Here is a 19,446-nt window from a genome sequence, read left to right on the forward strand (position 1 = left end):
GTGTTAAAGCTGCAACTTAACCAAGATGCCACAGCCAAGGATACATCCTCCTATGAAGCCATTTCTGGCTTCAAGACCCCTTGAAGTAGTGGAAGTTGATTGTACTGTGCTTGAACCTGCCTCTAAAGGCTGTGAGAATGTGTTAATTGTGACTGACGTTTTCACAAAGTTCACACAGGCTTTTCCAACCAAGGATCAGAGGGCTGATACCACTTCCAAGATCCTTCTGAAAGGGTGGTTCATGAAATATGGTGTGCCTGAACGATTGCATTCTGATCAGGGCAGAAATTTAGAAAGCGACGTGACTGCTGAGCTGTGTAAAATGTATGATGTAAAGGAAACCCGCACCACACCCAATCAGCCTAAGGGTAACTCTTAGTGTGAGCGCTTTAACAGAATGATCCATGATCTTTACATACACTTCCCCCTGAAAAGAAAAAGCATTGGCCAGAACACCTTCCTGAGTTGGTATATGCTTATAATGTAACACCACATGCAACCACAGGATACTCACCGCATTAATTGCTGTTTGTAGTCAACATGCATCTTCCAGTAGATGCACTGCTAGGTCAGGAGAAAACTGTGAACAGAAAATACAATTGGTTAGTGATTCACCAAGACAGATTGAGAGAAGCTCATGAAAAAGCCAGGGTATATGCTGAACACAAGGCTGCTGAGAGACTTGTCCCTTTGACCCGTTCTCCCACAACACCACAATCAAGGGGAGAATCTGTTTCTGAGCAGGTTGGGGTCATGCATTCTGTTCCTGATTTTGTTGTGTTAGAAGAGGTCACATATCCTAGTCTGCAAGAGACAGAGAATGTGAACCCTGAAAACCCTCTGTCAGGCACTGAAGCCATTATAGGTGAACCTGTCCTGATTTCAGGGAACATTGAACAACAAGGTTAGGTACCAGAGGGGGTTGAGCCTGACACTGGCACGGCTCTTAGAGTGTCTGAACCAGAGATGAAAAAGCCTGTACCAGCACCAAGAAGAACTAAATGAGCCAATGCTGACATACACTCAAACCTATTTAATGAGCCAAAATCAGAATGTAATGCTGTTTCACTGAGTCCTGAAGTCTTCTCTCAGGTGTTAAAAAGCCTGGGTAGTGAGTTCTTTAGAGAAGCTGTTAAAAAAATGAAAAATATGTATTAAGTCATCGGAGACAATGACTTTTAGCAGGGGAGAATGTAACCAAGTGGAGAATTTAAATTTTTATGTAAATTAACTCTAGTCATAAATTGGACATGGCACCTTTAAGAGTTTTGTGACACCCACTTTCTGATACTCTCCCGTGTTAGAGACGTGAGAAGATACGTTGTGCAGGAGAGCTCCCAGTTTTGTTCATCATTTGAAAATTCTTTGGGTAAATATCCAATTTTAAACAAAATGCTCATAAATTGCATTAAGTGTGTGTTCAGAAGAGTCATATGTTAAAGCTGAATGTTTGTTATGGGTTATTTTTGAAGGATGCATATGGATTGCATGTGTGGAGTTTGACCACGTTTTGCATACATGTGAGGACTGGGTATGTAAATTTAGAATTAATCATATCTTATTTAATGGTTTATAGACCAGAGTGTTTTCCAGTTTAGTGAACAAGTGTAATATGTGTTATACTGTATGTGAAAACACGTGTAATGAGAATTATATTGTTTTAAACTGCAATACATGTCCTTAAAGCCTGGTTAAAATAAGTAAAATACTGTGAGTGATTTAAGCATGGATTAAAAGCGTAAAATGCTTTGAGTGATTTAAGCATGTGTTTAATGTGTAAAATACTGTGAATGATATAAGCATAAATCAAGTATGTGTTGACGAATATGGTTAAGCATTACCTTAACCATATTCTTCAACACATACTTGATTTATGCTTATATCATTCATAGTATTTTAGTGTGTTTTAGTGTGTTTTCGTTTAACATTAGCCTCTACCATATTTCATTTTTTGTATTTCATTTCCTTGTTTTTTTATATATGGCCCCATCGACCACTGTTTTTTATTTCTTATAAACAGACATCAGAATAAAACCCCTAAATATATTTGTGTGTTCTGTGTGGTATATTCAGAACCCACTGGCTACATTAGCCATAATTTACAACTTACTAAACATCTTCCTTTTGTGTGGAAACTAATGTGATTAATGCTCAATTTCAGAGATCTATTATATATCAAGTTCACTAAACAACAATAAGCCAGTAATTTAGGCTCATTTGTATTGGCTTTACAAAGCTGTTACAAATAAATTACTAAAATGTTCTATTAAAAACAACTTGACTGTCTATTCTAAAGTGAAAGTTTAACCTACTCAAGTCATTGGTTTATTTTGCAGTCATAAGGTGGTATTCAAGCTTTTTAAAATATATTAAGACAGTAATAATGACTAATTAGTATTGGTTTTGCTAAATTGTTACTAAATAATTGCTAAAATCTTAAAATAAAGACAACTAGACTCCCTGTTCCAAAGTGAAACATTTACTTTCACAAGTTATTCATTTTTTTTTTATTTTTTTTTTTTTTTTACATCAGTTAGGTGTTTACAGTATTTGCAGTAAACATAAAAATGTTCAGAGTTTTATTGCAATTCAAACATGCAAAACAAACCAATAACTTGAAATGGTTAAACTTCCACTTTAGAATAGGCGGTCAAGACATCTAGAATAGAAGATTTTAGTAATTTATCAGTAACTGCTTTGTAAAGCCAATACTAATTAACCTTAGTCAGGTTTGTGGAGTAACGGAATACATGAAACGGGATTACGTATTTAAAATACAAAATATAAATAACTGTATTTCACTACAGTTACAATTTAAATCATTGGTAATTAGAATACAGTTACATTCAAAAAGTATTTTGATTACTGAAGAGATTACTTTGCATTTTATTGTCATTTGTTTAATTTAATATTTAGTCCTTTCAGATGGAAAACATTTATACATATAAATGATGCTATCCAATGTGCATTTGAACAGCAGTGAAACACTTTCTTATGATGTGTTACATTCATACGAGTAGACAGAGAAGTAAGTTTGAAGTAAGTTTGGAGCAGAAGAATTAGAAATACATTTTGTGTAAATTGCAGCTTTACGCTAAGCTAAAATGCTATTTCTAGCCATTTTACATGCACGTTACCAGGCACGATCATATTTTTTTATCAAGAAAATTCACACTGGATCATAATTTCTTTTGTCTAGTTAGACCTTTGATATTAGGGCAAAAATCGTATTCTTGATAATATTTTTTTTTATTGTTTTCCTGTAAAGATATCTAAAAATCCTTAAAACAAGATCAGTTTGATTTATCTTGTTTTACAAACAACACTGCATAAGATATTTAGGTTTTTCAGAGAATGTATTTTTAACATGTGTATTTTGTCTTACTGTACTGGCAGAGTTTTAATAGTCAAAACAAGTGAAAAAATCTACCAGTGCTGAAGAAGTAATCCAAAGTATTTAGAATACGTTACTGACCTTGAGTAATCTAACGTAATACGTTACAAATTACATTTTACAGCATGTATTCTGTAATCTTTAGTGGAATACATTTAAAAAGTAACCCTCCCAACCCGGACCTTAGTTACTGCCTTCATATTGTTTAGTAAACTTTATATATGATCTCTGAAATAGAGCATTCAATTACTTTCTACACAAAAAATAAGACATTTAATTAAGTTATTATGGCTAAGATAGCCTTAGTCTACATTCAGTTAAGTAATTAACGTCTAATAATGCTGAAGTAGTGCATTATTGTAGACCTTTAAAATAAAGTGTTACCCAAATATTTTCTTATTTTTATTCATAATTGATAATAATTGGATTTCTCCTATCTGTTCTTAGACTCATACATTCATGACTTGTGGTTTTAATGCTCCAAGTGTGAAGTCACATTTTGCACTCTTGGTTTCAGTTCCTGGCCCAGATTTTCTGTAGTAAATGTGACTGTTGTGCCAATAAATAAGATTCTAAATGGCTAAAACAGCTGTCAGTCATGGTCCCCTGCCAGTTTATTGGAAGGTTTGTGGTTTCCTGCATTTCTTCATCCAGTATCATCCAGCCATATTCTTATTATTCAGAAGTGTTTCCTGAGCACTAGTCGAATACTGAATAGGCTATATTATGATTAAACCACATCACTGGATTTTTCTGAGCTGCTATTATTTAATCTGTTTTGCAGCATAATCCTAGTCTCTCCATAATTCAAGCAGGTTAAAATATACACATTGGAACATATTGGAAAATACAAATGTCAAAGAAACATTGTACAGTATATACACTATACCAGGCAAAAGTTTGGACACAGCTGATTGAATTTATATCTCTTTTATTTTGAAAACCTTTTTATCTGAAGGTTTAAGATTAAATGCTTGAAATAACAGACAACTATAAATTATTATAGACATATGTAAATTGTGTAGAAGTATTAATCTCTGAATAAAACACATTTTTACATGAAGCTAAAATATTTAATTAACTGAAGAGAAGCTAAGATAGTGTTAATAAACTAATATAGTTTTTAATTAATGAATTTAACGAAGAAGATGCATCAGATATAAACACTTTATTAAAATCACAACAAAATAAACGAATATACTAGTAATCCATATTAAAAATTACGGTAACTATACAATAAGGTTCCATTTGTTATCATTAGTTATCAACATTAGTTAACAAAAACTAACAATAAACCATACTTTTCAAGCATTTATTGATCTTGGTTAAATTTAATTTTACCATATATACTACCGTTCAAAAGTTTGGGGTCACTTGCCTGAAACGTTTCTCATGATCTTAAACAATTTTTGATCTGAAAGCGTATGCTTAAATGTTTGAAATTATTTTTATAGACAAAAATATAATTGTGCCACCATATTATTTAATTACAAAACTAAAATTTTATAAAAAAAAAAAAAAAAAAAAAAAAAACTTTTTTGAAATTGATGACTTGCACCGAATAATTAAGAAAAGCAGCCAATAATTGCCTAACATAGATGGGAACCGCTTCAATACTGTTTAAAAAGCATCCCAGGGTGATACCTCAAGAAGTTGTTTGAGAAAATGTCAAGAGTACATGTCTGCAAATTCTAGACAAAGGGTGACTACTCTGAAGATGCTAAAATATAACACAGTTTTGATTTATTTTGGATTTTTTTTTTAGTCACAACATAATTCCCATAGTTCCAATTATGTTATTCCATAGTTTTAATGACTTTACTATTATTCTAAATGTGAAAAAATAAAAATAAAATAAATAATAATAATAATAAAGAATGAGTAAGTGACCCTAAACTTTTGAACGATAGTGTACTTATAGATTTTTTAAATCAAAATTTGTTAACGTTAGTTAATTCACTATAAACTAACATGAACTAACAATGAACAATTGTATTTTTATTAAATAACATAAAGATTAATAAATATTGTAAAAAATAAATAAAATAAAAATAAAAAAACGTTTATCTTATTCAATACAGAATTCCCTTCCATTTGTGTTATTTCATAGTTTAGATGACTTAATCAGTGAAATAGGATTATTAAACAATGAGTGTAGGTCTGTCCAAACGTTTGACAGGAAGTGTACATAGAATTTACTTTGGTGTTTTTTTGTTTTGTTTTGTAAGATTGTAATTAAAATGGTACATACAAAAGATTGTGGGCATTTTATGGGACCTTAATTCCAAGTTGTTTGCAATTATTTAAATAAATATGTAACAGTTGAAGACTTTTCACATATGGCTTTTTTTTTATTTTTATTTTTTTTATGCGTCCCAGATGCATTATGACCTTGCCTTGACCCAAACCATTTGCAGAAAATGACAAATTCAGTGCAGGCATATCCATAGTCATTATACTCTCTAGACATGTCTGTCACTGACACAGAGAGTTTGAGTCTCTATAAAAAAAAGGTTTCATTACCTGTGTAAACATTCCCATTGTCTTCAATGAAAGCCATCAGCCATCAGAAAAGGAAAGGAAAATAACAACAGTCACATCATATTTAGGGTATCGTACCTTAGTGAACATCATCTATTAACACCTACAGTTGTGCTGAAAATTACCCTAAATAATTTTTTGGAAGGAGGCTGAGCAGACACTCAGACCCCGTGTGGAAAACTCTTCAGTTGGCCATGTTGTTCTTGGCATGGCATGGAGAAAGGACAACATTACCCTTCCTGCTAAAGGAAAGTTGTTCCCTGTGGGGTCAAGGTAGAAGGTTCATTCAAGATCAAAAAGTAACGTGGGCCAGAGGTATTTTAAAACAACCATGTTTTTTTTTAATTTATTTTTTTAATTTTTTTATCTTCCTCTTGCATTGCACGCACTGGCTGTATTTGGAGAATTTTCTATATGCTCAGGAGAACAATATACAGCTACTTAAACACAATATGAAGAATTTTGCACTTTGTGCAAATAAAACTCTGGGACAAAGGTACTAAACATTTGCGACACTTATGCTTGTGGTATTTCAGTGCAAAAACCTGCATCTTTTTTTTTTCTTTTTTTTCTCTCCCCAATTTGGAATGCCCAATTCCCAATGCGCTCTAAGTCCTCGTAGTGGCATAGTGACTTGTCTCAATCCAGGTGGCGGAGGATGAGTCTCAGTTGCCCTGCGTCTGTGACCGTCAATCCACGCATCTTATCACGTGGCTTGTTGAGCGTGTGGAGGCTTCACGCTATTCTCCGCAGCATCCACACACAACTCGCCCCACCGAGAACGAGAACCACAACATGACTCTACCCACTCTAGCAACCAGGCCAATTGGTTGCTTAGAAAGCCTGACTGGAGCCACTCAGCATGCCCTGGATTCAACTTTGCAACTCCAGGTGTGGTAGTCAGTGTCTTTACTTGCTGAGCTACCCAGGCCCCCCAAAAACCTGCATCTTAAACCACCCACAATCAACCAGAGGCTAAATGTGCTGAAAATTTGCTGAAACAGAGCATAAATTAAATTAAGTCTTTGTTCAATTGTCAATTCATAGTCAAACATGTCTGCTTTCCATGTGAATTAGTCTTATTACTCTGTAGATTGAGCTTTATGTACAAAAATGAGTGACATTTGCATGCCAAAATTAATGCACAGTTGGTAAACAGAATGTCTTTAAAATGAGATATTTATGTACATTTTCTGTTGATCACGGTCCTTAGATCCGACTCACAAAATCAAGAATTGTGCTGTTCAAATTACGTTCTGCACAAAATGGCAGTGCATGTTTGCGCTGTTACCTGATTTGCATAAATCATTTAAAGTGAACCGGGTGCCAAAACAATAAACATGCTGGCACAATTCATTCTTATTGAATTCCCCCCTCTGTGCCTGAAGCTTATTGCTTTAAGACAATCGTCCTGGGTAACATCTGTCGGTCACGTTCAAGAATTAAAACTCTTTCTGAATCAAGATCCTCTTCACATCAACTAAAATAGTATGAAAGTTTTTGTTTGAAATGTCTACTTCTATGGTAAAAAAGAAAGCCAACCATTAAAAAAGGCTTGGCTCTTTACCTGTTTGTATCTATGCTCTACTATGTTTGTGATCTGCTGTGTCTTTTTCATACCTAAGTCATGTTTGCCTTGATTTGTGTTTATTTGCTCATGTTTTTTATTGATTTGTTTGTTTGGGACTGCCTCTGACAGGCCATATTCATCATGCATTGTTTAGACATGGCTATGATCAGTGCAGCTGGGTGTTTGGCAGGGTTTGTGGGGTCATAAATATATTTCCCATTCATTTCTTAAAGCCACGAATTGTTTCCCCAAGAGGATCATTCTTCGTCTCACTTTGATCACAGTATATCATACACAAACATCTAAATCGGACGGCTAATTAAAAACTTTTTCCACAGAGGGAAAATGCATAGCTGGCTTTGACCACAACTGAAAACAAATCCACTTAGCCTGGGTTTTGCCTGTGTGTCAGGGGGAATGACGAAGCCACAAATCAAATAAGTCCAAACTTCTGCTGCTATTGAATCACCAGCTGCTCTCATATGAGCAAAGACGTTTGAAAAGTTGGCCGACTCGATAAAGTGCCACTCCTGAAATTAGAATGCTCACTCACGTGGTCTTCGCAGACATGCCAAACCATAATATTAGTTTTCAACATGGCTTTCCATAACATTTACATCATATAATCCTCTTTAGTGTTTTGTAATATTTCCATTAAAAGGGGCTTTCTAATGAGTTTTAACAGTGCTTTTTGTGAAAAATATTCTTTTCGTAGAATTTATTAAGCGATTTATTTAAAAGTTAACATTTATTAATTTACAAGGGCTGAAATGATCAGAAAATATCACTGAAGTGTTATGTTCGTAAATATGCAATCATTTTGTAATTACTATGGTATTACAATATAATACCTGAGTAATTACATATAAACAGATGTATAGGCAGATTTTATTACTATAAACTCTTTTAGTGATGATGGAACTATTTTTTGCAGTCCATAGATACACAAGCCCAAAACAAGGCAAATGAAATTATATCAGTAATATTTTCCCCCTGCAATATTCTGTCATTCTTTTAAATTAAAATGTTTTTCAAAAGATTGCATATATCAATTTCAGCTCATTTCACTGACAACCCAAAAGTATGTGCAGATCAAGTACACAACATGCTGAATAAAACATATACAAACTACTCAAATCAGTCTGAGTGTTTCAATCCAATATATTAAAGAGATATTCTGGGTTAAGCTCAGTCAGCAGCATTTGTGGCATAATGTTGATTACCCAGAAAAAAATTATTTTGACTTAAAAAAAACAATTTGAGGTTACAGTGAGGCACATGCAATGGAAGGGAATTTTCAGAGGGTTTAAAATCAGAAATGTGAAGCTTATAGTTATATAAAAGCACTTAATACTTAAACAATATATTCTTCTGTTAAAACTTGAGTGTTATTTGAGCTGTAAAGTTCGTCATTTTTGCTGTGGACTTCTAAATGACCAGGATAACATGGTGTATAGTGTTCCATCGTCATGGCAACGTAGTTGTAAAACTAAATATGACTTTACATAGAAAAGGTTCAGTGATTTTATCACTCTAAAATCATGTTAACACACATTTTGTTTACGTCTTGTGGCTATACTTTTGAAATAGTGAATATTTTAATGTTTTCGGAGTGGCCCCATTCAGTTCCATTGTAAGAGCCTCACTGTAACCGAGATATTTTATTTTATTAAAGTGAAGGGATGAGTCGAAATATTATTTTGTGGTAATCAGAATTATGCCACAAATGCTGTCGACTGAGCTTAACTTGTATTGAACCCAGAATATTCCTTTAAACAACAATTGGGATGCAATTTGTAATTAATGGGGTCCTTTGTTTCTTTATAAAAGGATGAGAATAAAATATATTCTGTGCTGCCACACCTTATGTAGACAGGTTCAGCAATGTTGTTATCAAAATCTGTGTAAATACAGTAGCGATCCGTAAGGGCAAGAATTAAAACAGTGCAAAAATTCCCTCCAAGGCACTCATGTGGAATGTTTACAACATTCGATCATACATTTATTTACAAGTCTCAAAATTAAAGTTGCACGTGAGTGAAAATGTATACTTTTCGCCCACCTGTTTTTTACATATTGTAAAGTGTGGCCACCTTTAAACCCCTTTGGCTTACATTTAAACTAATCCTCAAAATTAGGTACCATTGGGTCTGAGCTTTGGTTTGTAACCCTCTGAGCATCTGTTACACAGACCAAGAACAAATCCAAAACCACTCAGAATGAAATAACAAAACAGAGCCCAGGATATGTTGTTAATGGCCTTTAGAGGACCAACAAAGTTGCTTCCTGATGAAATTGGCAGGTTCGATGGATTCCGCTGGATTCCGATCATCATAAATGTGCATGCTCCGAGCTCTGGTCACTGTCATGACTGTCATCCTCATTGCTGGGAGAACCAACTGGATGGTGTAGTCCCACCATTGGGGAGAACTCAGAGGGCAAGAGAGTTCCTTTCTTTACGTTCACCAGTTCTTTTTCCCGTGCAGCGGCCCCCTGCTGTCCTCCCTTCACTCGTTTCCACTTCATCCTTCTATTCTGGAACCACACTTTTACCTGTGCAAAAGAGAAATATTCCTAAAGATTTTTGTGGCTTTTAGTGTATGCCTCCTTTGAAGTTGTCCAATGTACTTCTATAACTGAACAAAATTACCTTTTACAGTATAAATTATATGTGTTTAAAAATATCAAACCAAAAATATTAATGCCTCATCTTGCAATCTTGGGCATATTTTTATCCAACAAAATGCTCTCTAAAATGAGAGAGTCCCTCCAAAAAAAAAAAAAAAAAAAAAAAAAATCCCTTAAACATTTAATCCCAATTTTTCCCAAGCTAAGTGGGCAGATGTATTTTACTCTTTGGCCCAATAGAAAAATGCAAAAAATAAAGTAGCACAATATTATATTTTTCACTAACAGGCAATTGTTGTGAAAAGGAAATGATAACCCAAGACTAAATTAATATTTATTTTTACTTTTACTTTATAACAATACTTTGAATTCTGCAATTTTATACTGGGAGTCAATCAGTTACCTATTAAAAAATAAGGATCTGTGTTTTCCCATTGATCACAGTTGTGACCACTTACATGTTTACTTGTCCTGTGAGCATGATTTGTATGAGCCAGAGCAATCTTATCAATAAACAAATAATAGACCCTTTAAACATTATACATATCAAATATGTTAGTTGTATGTGTGTTATGACAGGTTTTACTTGCTTCAATTGCACGTGATAATATAATAATAATATATTGTATAATAGTTGACAACTCTGTGTACAATATATCAGTATATCTTTTTAGACCCTTCAAATTTCAAACTAAATTTTTGTCCCAAATATAATGGGTGGGATTAAATGGATTAACAAAAAATTATTAACCTAAAAAAAAAAATTATACCATCTACAGTAAATTAACTTTTTTTTTTTTTTTTTAGTTAGTTAGTTAGTTAATTATATTGTTAGAATATCACTAAATCAACCTTTTAGCTATAACAGTAAAATCAGTTTTAAGGGTTAGATCAAGTAGAAAAAGCTACTTAAGGCAACAAACCCTTTGATATATCCTGGCCAAGCTTCCTGTTTCATTAACAAATACATTAATATAGGAAAGAAAACTGTGTTCATCAAGCCATTTCACTGAAAGTATAGTTGCATAAGTATAATATCAGAATAGTACAGTATTGTAGTAAGTATAGTAAAGCATATTACTTTTAAAAATGATACCCGATATATCAACCAAAGGAAATAAGAGTTGTTTGCTCATTAGGAGACTACATTTTGGCAAAGTTATCAATTGCATACAATAATCAACTACACACAATGTTTATAGGACTTTTTTTGTCTCCTAGCAATGCAGGTGTCCAAGATCTGCATCAGGGAAACTCAATGCCACTTTGCGGGAACGTGTGTTATGGTGTGTGTTATGGCACTTTCCAGAAAGAGTTGTTTTGGCACGTAGACCCCCACTCTAAAACCACCATTATGCCCTCTGGATCAGAACACCCTGCATACTGTGTGTATATGTGCACGTGTATCAGATTGGATGAGAGACAGATTTACAGCTTTCTTTAACAAACTTCAGCCAACACAGCACACAGTCCCACATATGCACACCACGTACATAAACCAAGCAAAACACCTCATTTCATGTGCTTTGCGGGCAAGAGCGAAATGGTCCTTCATATCTGCTTTTAATCTTTAAACTTCCTCAAAGTCAGAGTGGATCTCTGCACTTGTGTCCATTATTTGTGTGTATGACTATTCTGTTGGGAACTTGCATTGGCTCTCCAGGCTATTTCCACCTGGTCAGTTATGTGCTGATGCAAAACTCCTGGCTGCCCGTCGGGCCACGTTCCTATCTCCAATTCCTGACTCGACATTTTGCTCTGTATTTGCGTCTCCACAGTGATAATCATGCCGCTGCCTAAAACGGGTTGATCGGATCTGGACCACGTGGCAGCAGACTCCCCCCACCTAGGCAGGCTTGACAGGGGGGCTATTTTAGGTTGAGATGGATATTTTAGGAAGCACAGCGCAGGTATTTTAGAGTGAGTACTGAAATGAGTATGCAGACTACCTTACATGACAAACACTTTAGTCAGGTGACATGTTGGAACTGAGAACTTTGTCCAAACTCATTGGAGTAATAATACAATAAAGGTTTCATGGAAATGTGGTACATTTTTGGGGGACTGTGGTAACTAAAAATTATTTCATTTTTATAAGTTTGGACATGCATGACTGAATTTGTGCTTCTCTTAAACAAAAGGCTTGTGATTAAATGATTGAAATTAGTTTTGTACACAAATATAAATTGTGCAAACATATTAATTTACAACTAAAAAATTATTGGTTAACACTGTACAATAAGGTTCTATTTGCTAAAATTAGTTTATGCATTAGGTTACATGATACAGCATTTAGTAATCTTTGTTAATGTTTGTGAATAAAAATACAATTGTTCATTGTTAGTTCATGTTAGGTCATAGTGCTTTAACTAATGTTACATATACAACTTTTGATTAAAAAAATGTATTAGTATATGTTGAAATTAACATTAACCAACATTAATAAATGCTTTAAAAGTATTTTTCATTGTTGGTTAATGATAAATAATGTTGTTAACCAATGTTAACAAATGGAACCTTATTGTAAAGTGTTACCAATTTACTACTATTTATTTCTACTCAAACAAAAATTTTAATTAAAATGAATTGGACCAAATAGTGAGGGAAAAGCAGGTAACATGTGAATATGTGGCATATGGTAACTCCGTCAATGCTGTTTAGCTTGGGAAAAGCATATCTTTGTATATCTGTTTTTCTTTTGTCACTACATAATTCCCCTGTTTCTATTTGTGTTATTTCAGAGTTTTGATGATTTTACTTCTATTCTAAATTTGGAAAATAATTATGAAGATTGAGTAGGTGTGTTCAAACTTTTAAAAGGTAGTGTACATGGATTCTCATAAATAGTTGCATTTAAGATTAATAAAAAAAAAAAAAATGACCGATACATCAGGGCTGTTGCTGTTTAAGATCTGACTTCAACCCACGTCCACAGATTTATTGGATCTGTGCTGAGAGTCACTGGATAGAAAGCAATTTTGTGTAGGAGTAGGGAGGGAAAAGGGGATTGAAACAGAAAGATGCAAATCCTAGGTGAGTTGCTATACAATAGGGCTTCTTTGTAGGTGAAGACAATGTAGCTGGAATGCAATTCTCAGTAATGGGTGTGTGAGATCTGTATAGGCCACTTTGAACAATGTATCACAGCCAGCATGTGTATTAAAACAGAGATATAAAGGAAGGATTTTCCTGCTCTGTTTGAAAGGTTTAATGAAGCAGCAGTCTACATCATCATTGTCTAATCTGAAATAACTATAGATAGTTATATATGCCATTTAGTGTAACTTTTTAAATATTTGCATAACATGTACGTGAGCTATAGGTTAAACTTTTTAAGAATATATAACAATATACAGTATAATATTTAAAATGTATATTTTAGGTTCTGTGACTCATTTAATATGAGGTCATAAAAACTGAATGCAGAATAATCATAAAGGAATTAGCAATAATGAATAAGTGCTATTTGAAATAGCTTTAAATGGATTAGTATAGCATGTCACATCGCAGGACATGACAACCTCCCAAAGGTATTTCATGTTTCAACTACCCTTGTATCATTTCAGTAGAAGACAGTAGTCAAGACAGATGCTTTCGGCTCATTGTTTGCAATAAAAACTTAAATATCTGAGAGATCTATAATAAATGCAATAAAAATCAGTGCACTCACACTCACGGCCATTTAAAATGCACATAATCCTAAGTATCCCAAATCTACAGTACTTTGGAAAGGGACAAGGTCGCTAATTTTTTATGAAACATATATTTTCACATAGCTCACACTTATATTGTGTGATTAAGATGGCACATTATTCAATTTGTTTAGAATGACTACTGTGTAGCAATGCCCTTATTACTTTCTATCAATTTGTTTTTAACACTTTAAGTAGTCAGCCTATTTCCAAAGGAACAATTTTATGTTACCCATCAAGAAACAGAAAAAAAAAAAAAAACATTCAAAACTTATGGAAGTGTCAATGTTAAGTCTCATAGTAACATGTGAAAACAGGCTCAGCATTGGACATACTTGTCTCTCTGTGAGGTCAAGGTTGACAGCGATTTCGTAACGTCTAAGACGTGTCAGATAGTTGTGGTGAGCGAACTCTGATTCCAGTTCCCGAATCTGTTCCTTGGTGAATGCCGTGCGCTCCTTCCTTGGTTTACTGCTCACGTCTGACTTATAGCTCCCATCCTGGGATTCTGAAATGAAAAACAGATCACTTTCCAGTTGCTGTTAATGCTCAGAAAAAAGGGAAAAAAGGAAAAAAATTATCTTGAGCAGAAAGCAAAAGAGGTGAGAAAATAAGATGATGTGATAAACTGCAGGGCCCAGAAATAAAATAAACGAACAAAAATAAAAATGAAAGCGGAACAATTTGGACTGCCAATCCCCCTTTATTATGGTGATATGGCTCTGGTGTTTTTAGCAGGCGGAGAAGGGCCAGGCAAGAGAAACTATGCACTCAAATCTGGCCTGAATCAACAGGGCTTCGTTCACACTCTCCAACAATCAAATCAATTTGCCTTCTATTTTCCACACACTCCTCTGCTTACAGAATATATAAAGCTTTCCCAAGGAATAGTACTGATTGCTCCAAAAAAATAAATAAAGTAATAATAATAATAATAATAATAATAATAATGCAGCTGTATGCAACTACTTGTTGAAGCTTGTTATACAATATGTTATACTGTAGTTATAGCAATATAAAAAGTCTTGTGGCAAGTCTTGTACAAGTCTTTACTAGGTCAAATTAATCTGCAGAAATCTGGTACATTTGCAGGGGAGTATGCAGTAAAATCACCAATCCCATCATTTATTAGTTTTCCATAAAATAGGTCATCACAAAAAGCAACATTGTACAAAACAGACAATTTTGCCAAAGCCTAGTTCAGTGCTGCCCAAACTGCTTTTTCAAAAGCAACAATGGAACTGAAAGGATTTATCAGTCTGCAGTGTGTGCAGATTCAAAGGAAAAGAATTAATAGGATATTCATTTTGTTGAGTTTGCATGAAGTTTGCCAAGTTTGAAATACGATTGTCAAAGATACTTAAACGTATACCAAAAATTAAGTTTCTGGTTATATTATATACAGTATCTATTCCACTTATTATATATTTTACCCAAGTTACATTTGATTGCATTTATAAGGATATCTATAATATAACAGACATAGGGCGTTTTAAAAAATTAAATAAAAAATTGTTTTATCACCAATAGCCTTTTTTCTTTGCTGGTATTCTACTAAATTTCACACTTTTTAGAGCATTTGATGCAAATGTTTTGATGATCGGTGCAATAAAAGACATTGGTCACCAATATAGGTGTGAACAGACGGGGAACATCCATTACAATTCATTACAATTTGCTTATAGAAAAAAAAAAAAAAGAGAGAGAGAGAAAATCTTAAAAAGGAAAATATGTTTCCAATATATTTCTTTTGCCTTGCCATTTAGGAACGGTGTGATTTAGATGTTGAATTTTTGACAAATTTGAAAGCGGCATGGAAATATGACTGCTCTAGAAACCAAGGTTTTTATAGTACACAAGATTATGAGTCTTGAAGCTCATATTTTATATCCAAAGTCACTTTTCTGAATAATCTATAATCTGTACAGCCTATCATTGCAACATCGAGACACGTGATGTGGCTCTAAATGAAAACCACACTGACTTTGATAACTGCCAACAGAGTGAAGGAGGAAATTGGATTTGGTATAAAGGCACATTGAGTGCCAACAGAAGCCCTAACGAAATTTCTACTAGCATTGGGCCTATCCATCAGTCTGCCACCATGCCATTAATTAAAATCAACTTGATCAAAAGATGTATTTAGGCTCCCTGCATGACATAACTAAATAGACCAAAAAATACTCCAATTGCAGTCAATTAAATTTGCAATTCATTTGAACTACAGCAAAGGTAAATCAGACTGTTTACCTGGCAAAAAATCAGTGTCTTTTGGGTGTTCAATCTAAGAAAATATTTACTTAAAGTTCTTTAAAGATGACAATGAACATTTATTGATGGCAAGATCTCAGTACACTCTGTGTGTTTGTAGAAAACAACTAAGTTCTATAGCTCTGTTGTTAAAGACTGTAGGTCAATGTCACACTGCTTAGATTGCCAGGTGTAACATGATCTATTGTTCTTGAAATTTAAGGACCACATTTTGTATAAAGTTGTCCAGCTGCAGCTTTAACTGTTTTTCCCAGTCATAAATGGTGTGTATGTGTTTGGGGGTATCAAAAGCACAGCTGCGGGCAGTGTGAGCATTTAACAGCAGGCTTCACCTGTGGGCTATTAAAGACCTTAAGAGAAAATGCCACAGTGACTTACACCTCTGAGACTGATGAGAGAACACCAGGCCCTGTCATTAAATCACCACTGTGGTGTGTACATCTCATTCAGCATTCTTATTTGGCACATTTCCTGTTTATTTCATTAAACTCTGATTCATTTAAAATTTTGAAGCATTCCCTCTGAAAAGGTAAAGAAGTATCAAGCTGTTTTTGATTATGTCTATAGAACCTCTCCACAGTTTGATTTATTTGTAAAAGGTTGGATGCTTTTCTAGGCGGTTCGTGGACTGATTAGAACTAAGTGTGTGTGTGTGTGTGTGTGTGTGTGTGTGTGTAAATTAACATCTGAATATAAAATGTGTAAAAACTATTGACACTTTCTCTTCTTTATATTTATTCTCTGCAATCAGTTTGACCCATGTCACATCTAACTGGAGTGGTATTGTATCATCGTAGAACTGAAGAACAGAACTAAATCTCATTTACTACAACAACATTTTTGTTTAAATTTCTTTCATTCTATAAATTTTAATTTAAAAGTTTTTAATGATTTATATATTTAATATAAATATATATTTTTGAATAGTTTAAATCAGTTTTAATATTTAAAAGAATTTATTTTATCATTATAAATAATTTAAATATTTATCTTGAATTAATGTGTGTGTGTGTGGGTGTATGTGTGTGTGTATATATATATATATATATATATATATATATATATATATATATATATATATATATATATACACATACACACACACACACACACACACACACCTAAATAAATTGTTCCATCTAAAGTTGTATAAAACATGATCTGATGGATATATTTTCTCTTAATATTTATTTGACTAAATTAACAAAATGAAATATTTTTACCAGTGTGCCTCAAGCTATGGTGCTAAAATAAAAACTAATATTACACTTTAAATTTCAAAGCCAGTTAAAGCAAAGTCTAAACAGACTAAATTATCCGTCCTTGTAATACAACAACGATTACAAAGACAGATGACTTTTCATTAATAAATGATCTATAAATCAAATGGCATATTACTAACAAAAGTAAAGGACTTTGGTATAGGCTAATCTGTTCTTAAATAATCTGATGAGTAATTAAATAACATAATCACAACACACACTAGAAGTATACATATTTAAAATAAATAAAAAATAAATATGCTATATATTTTCTAATTAAATTATTCAAGATTGTCTTCCAGTGAGAGAGTTACAGATCTACATTTTCAAACTGAATGAGATGAAGAAAACTGCGTACCTGAACTGTCGCTCTTTCCTTTGCTATTCCGTCGCTCTGGCTCAACAGGTGACATTGTCATTCTCCCAAATTCTCCTGGTACACATGACACCCCAGAGGGGTCACTCCCAGCTTGTGCTGTGTTACCAGTGCACAGGCCCTGAGGACCAGCTCCTCCTGAGCTGCACAGTTCTGCTACAGTGGCCTCAGGGTGCGGCAGGCAAAGGCCATGGCGGTCGCCACCGATCAAGGGCATCTGCTGGACGTGCCAGGAGGGTTGATGTTGTGAGTGGTGTGGATGCTGTGGAGTGGGGTGAATTCTGTGATGAGCTCCTCCGAAGCTGCCTTCATCCCCTGGGTAACTGCAGGGCGGCGAGGGTCCAGGGAGGTCAGGATAGGAGACGTGGTCTGAGCGGCCATGTAAAGCCAGGGAAGACTGGGTGAACGCCGGGTGTAGGGCTTGAGCTGGGGCATGTGGGCTCCGCAGACATCCGAACAGAGAGTGATCCATTTCTCAGTGTCTACAGATCCACGCAACTCCAGATCTCTCAGAAAGAATTGGAGAGTGGGAACTCTCGTGAAACCAAGGACACCAAAAAATGCAAAAGCACAAGACTCTTCCACAGGCCCTCGCACCCGTGGCTACCGTAGTCCAGGAGGAAGAAAGAGTGGGCGCTGATGAAAAGCAAGGCCTCCGGTAATCCTGAGCATGCAGCCCCGTTGCCAGGTGGAGAGAGAGAGGGTAAATACACACAGCCTGTGAGAGGAAGCTCGGGTGACAGACAGGAGAGAGAGAGAGAGAGAAATAGAGAGACTGTGAGAGGGAAAGACAGAGTAGTCTGGGCCAGAATGGATACAGTGCTTCTGGAGAAGTGGAGAGGGAAAAAGGGAGGGGGGGGGGTGTTAAACGGAGGTGCTGGAGGAATGGAAGTTATATATAGGGCGTAACATGAGAGGGAGGTTGGGTTGCCATTGACCACATACATATGATCTTTCACCAGAAAAACGAGGTACAATAAATCTGAGGCCATCCAAGTACTGTAGTTCCGGGCTCACAAAAACGGGGGTATGTTATTTTGGACCTGGGCGATCTGACCCCACCAATGCTTTTTTCTTAGAAATGAGTTGCGTAAGCAGTCAAAGTGTGAGTGTGGTCAGGATGATAGGGGTTGGGATGAGGAAAGGGGTGCAGAGTTTTGGGGTGATAGCTGCTCAAATTGCATATCTATCTGTGTGTTTACTAGAGTATGTGTAAACTAAGGTGACCCAAAATTAGATATATTGTCAATATTATATTGTAAGCCCTGGAATTTACTCTGTGAAGAGGATAATATCCCAGCAAATTATATTGAACAGCTGTATTGAAAACACTCTGTTTGCATTAATAAATAATTTTCTGCTATTTAGGACAGCATCGATTAAAAAAAGTCAATCATTTAAAATGTTAAAAATGAAAGCTGTCTTTGTTCTTCATTACATTAAATACATTTGAGCAACAACTAATAAAAATGTGTTACTGATAGCTTTTAGAGTCTATTCTCTTTCCTGAAATACATCTACCAAAGTCTATAACTAATTCAAATGACATGCTGGACTTGCTTTTTGCAGGCATAAAGCGAGATGCAGATTTCTATAAATCTGTCAAACAATAAATGCATTAGACTGTAACTCTTAGTTTGGTCGGTTGCATAAAAAATAGACTTGAGCAGACAGGTGCTGTTCATTCTCATGCATATTTTTCAGATGAAAAA

General features: G+C 34.7%; 1 protein-coding gene across 1 annotated transcript; it reads right to left on the reverse strand.

Moving 5' to 3' along the window:
- Positions 1-8,225: 8,225 nt before the first annotated feature.
- Positions 8,226-18,524, reverse strand: LOC127421142 (homeobox protein MOX-2-like). The gene is made up of 3 exons (XM_051663937.1): positions 17,717-18,524; positions 14,161-14,333; positions 8,226-10,058 (listed from the first exon to the last, which is right to left on the reverse strand). Exons 1-3 carry the CDS (start codon positions 18,204-18,206, stop codon positions 9,837-9,839), a joined length of 885 nt encoding a protein of 294 aa, XP_051519897.1. The 5' UTR covers positions 18,207-18,524; the 3' UTR covers positions 8,226-9,836.
- Positions 18,525-19,446: the final 922 nt, after the last annotated feature.

The sequence above is a fragment of the Myxocyprinus asiaticus genome, chromosome 30 (genome assembly GCF_019703515.2).
Source record: "Myxocyprinus asiaticus isolate MX2 ecotype Aquarium Trade chromosome 30, UBuf_Myxa_2, whole genome shotgun sequence".
NCBI lineage: Eukaryota > Metazoa > Chordata > Actinopteri > Cypriniformes > Catostomidae > Myxocyprinus > Myxocyprinus asiaticus.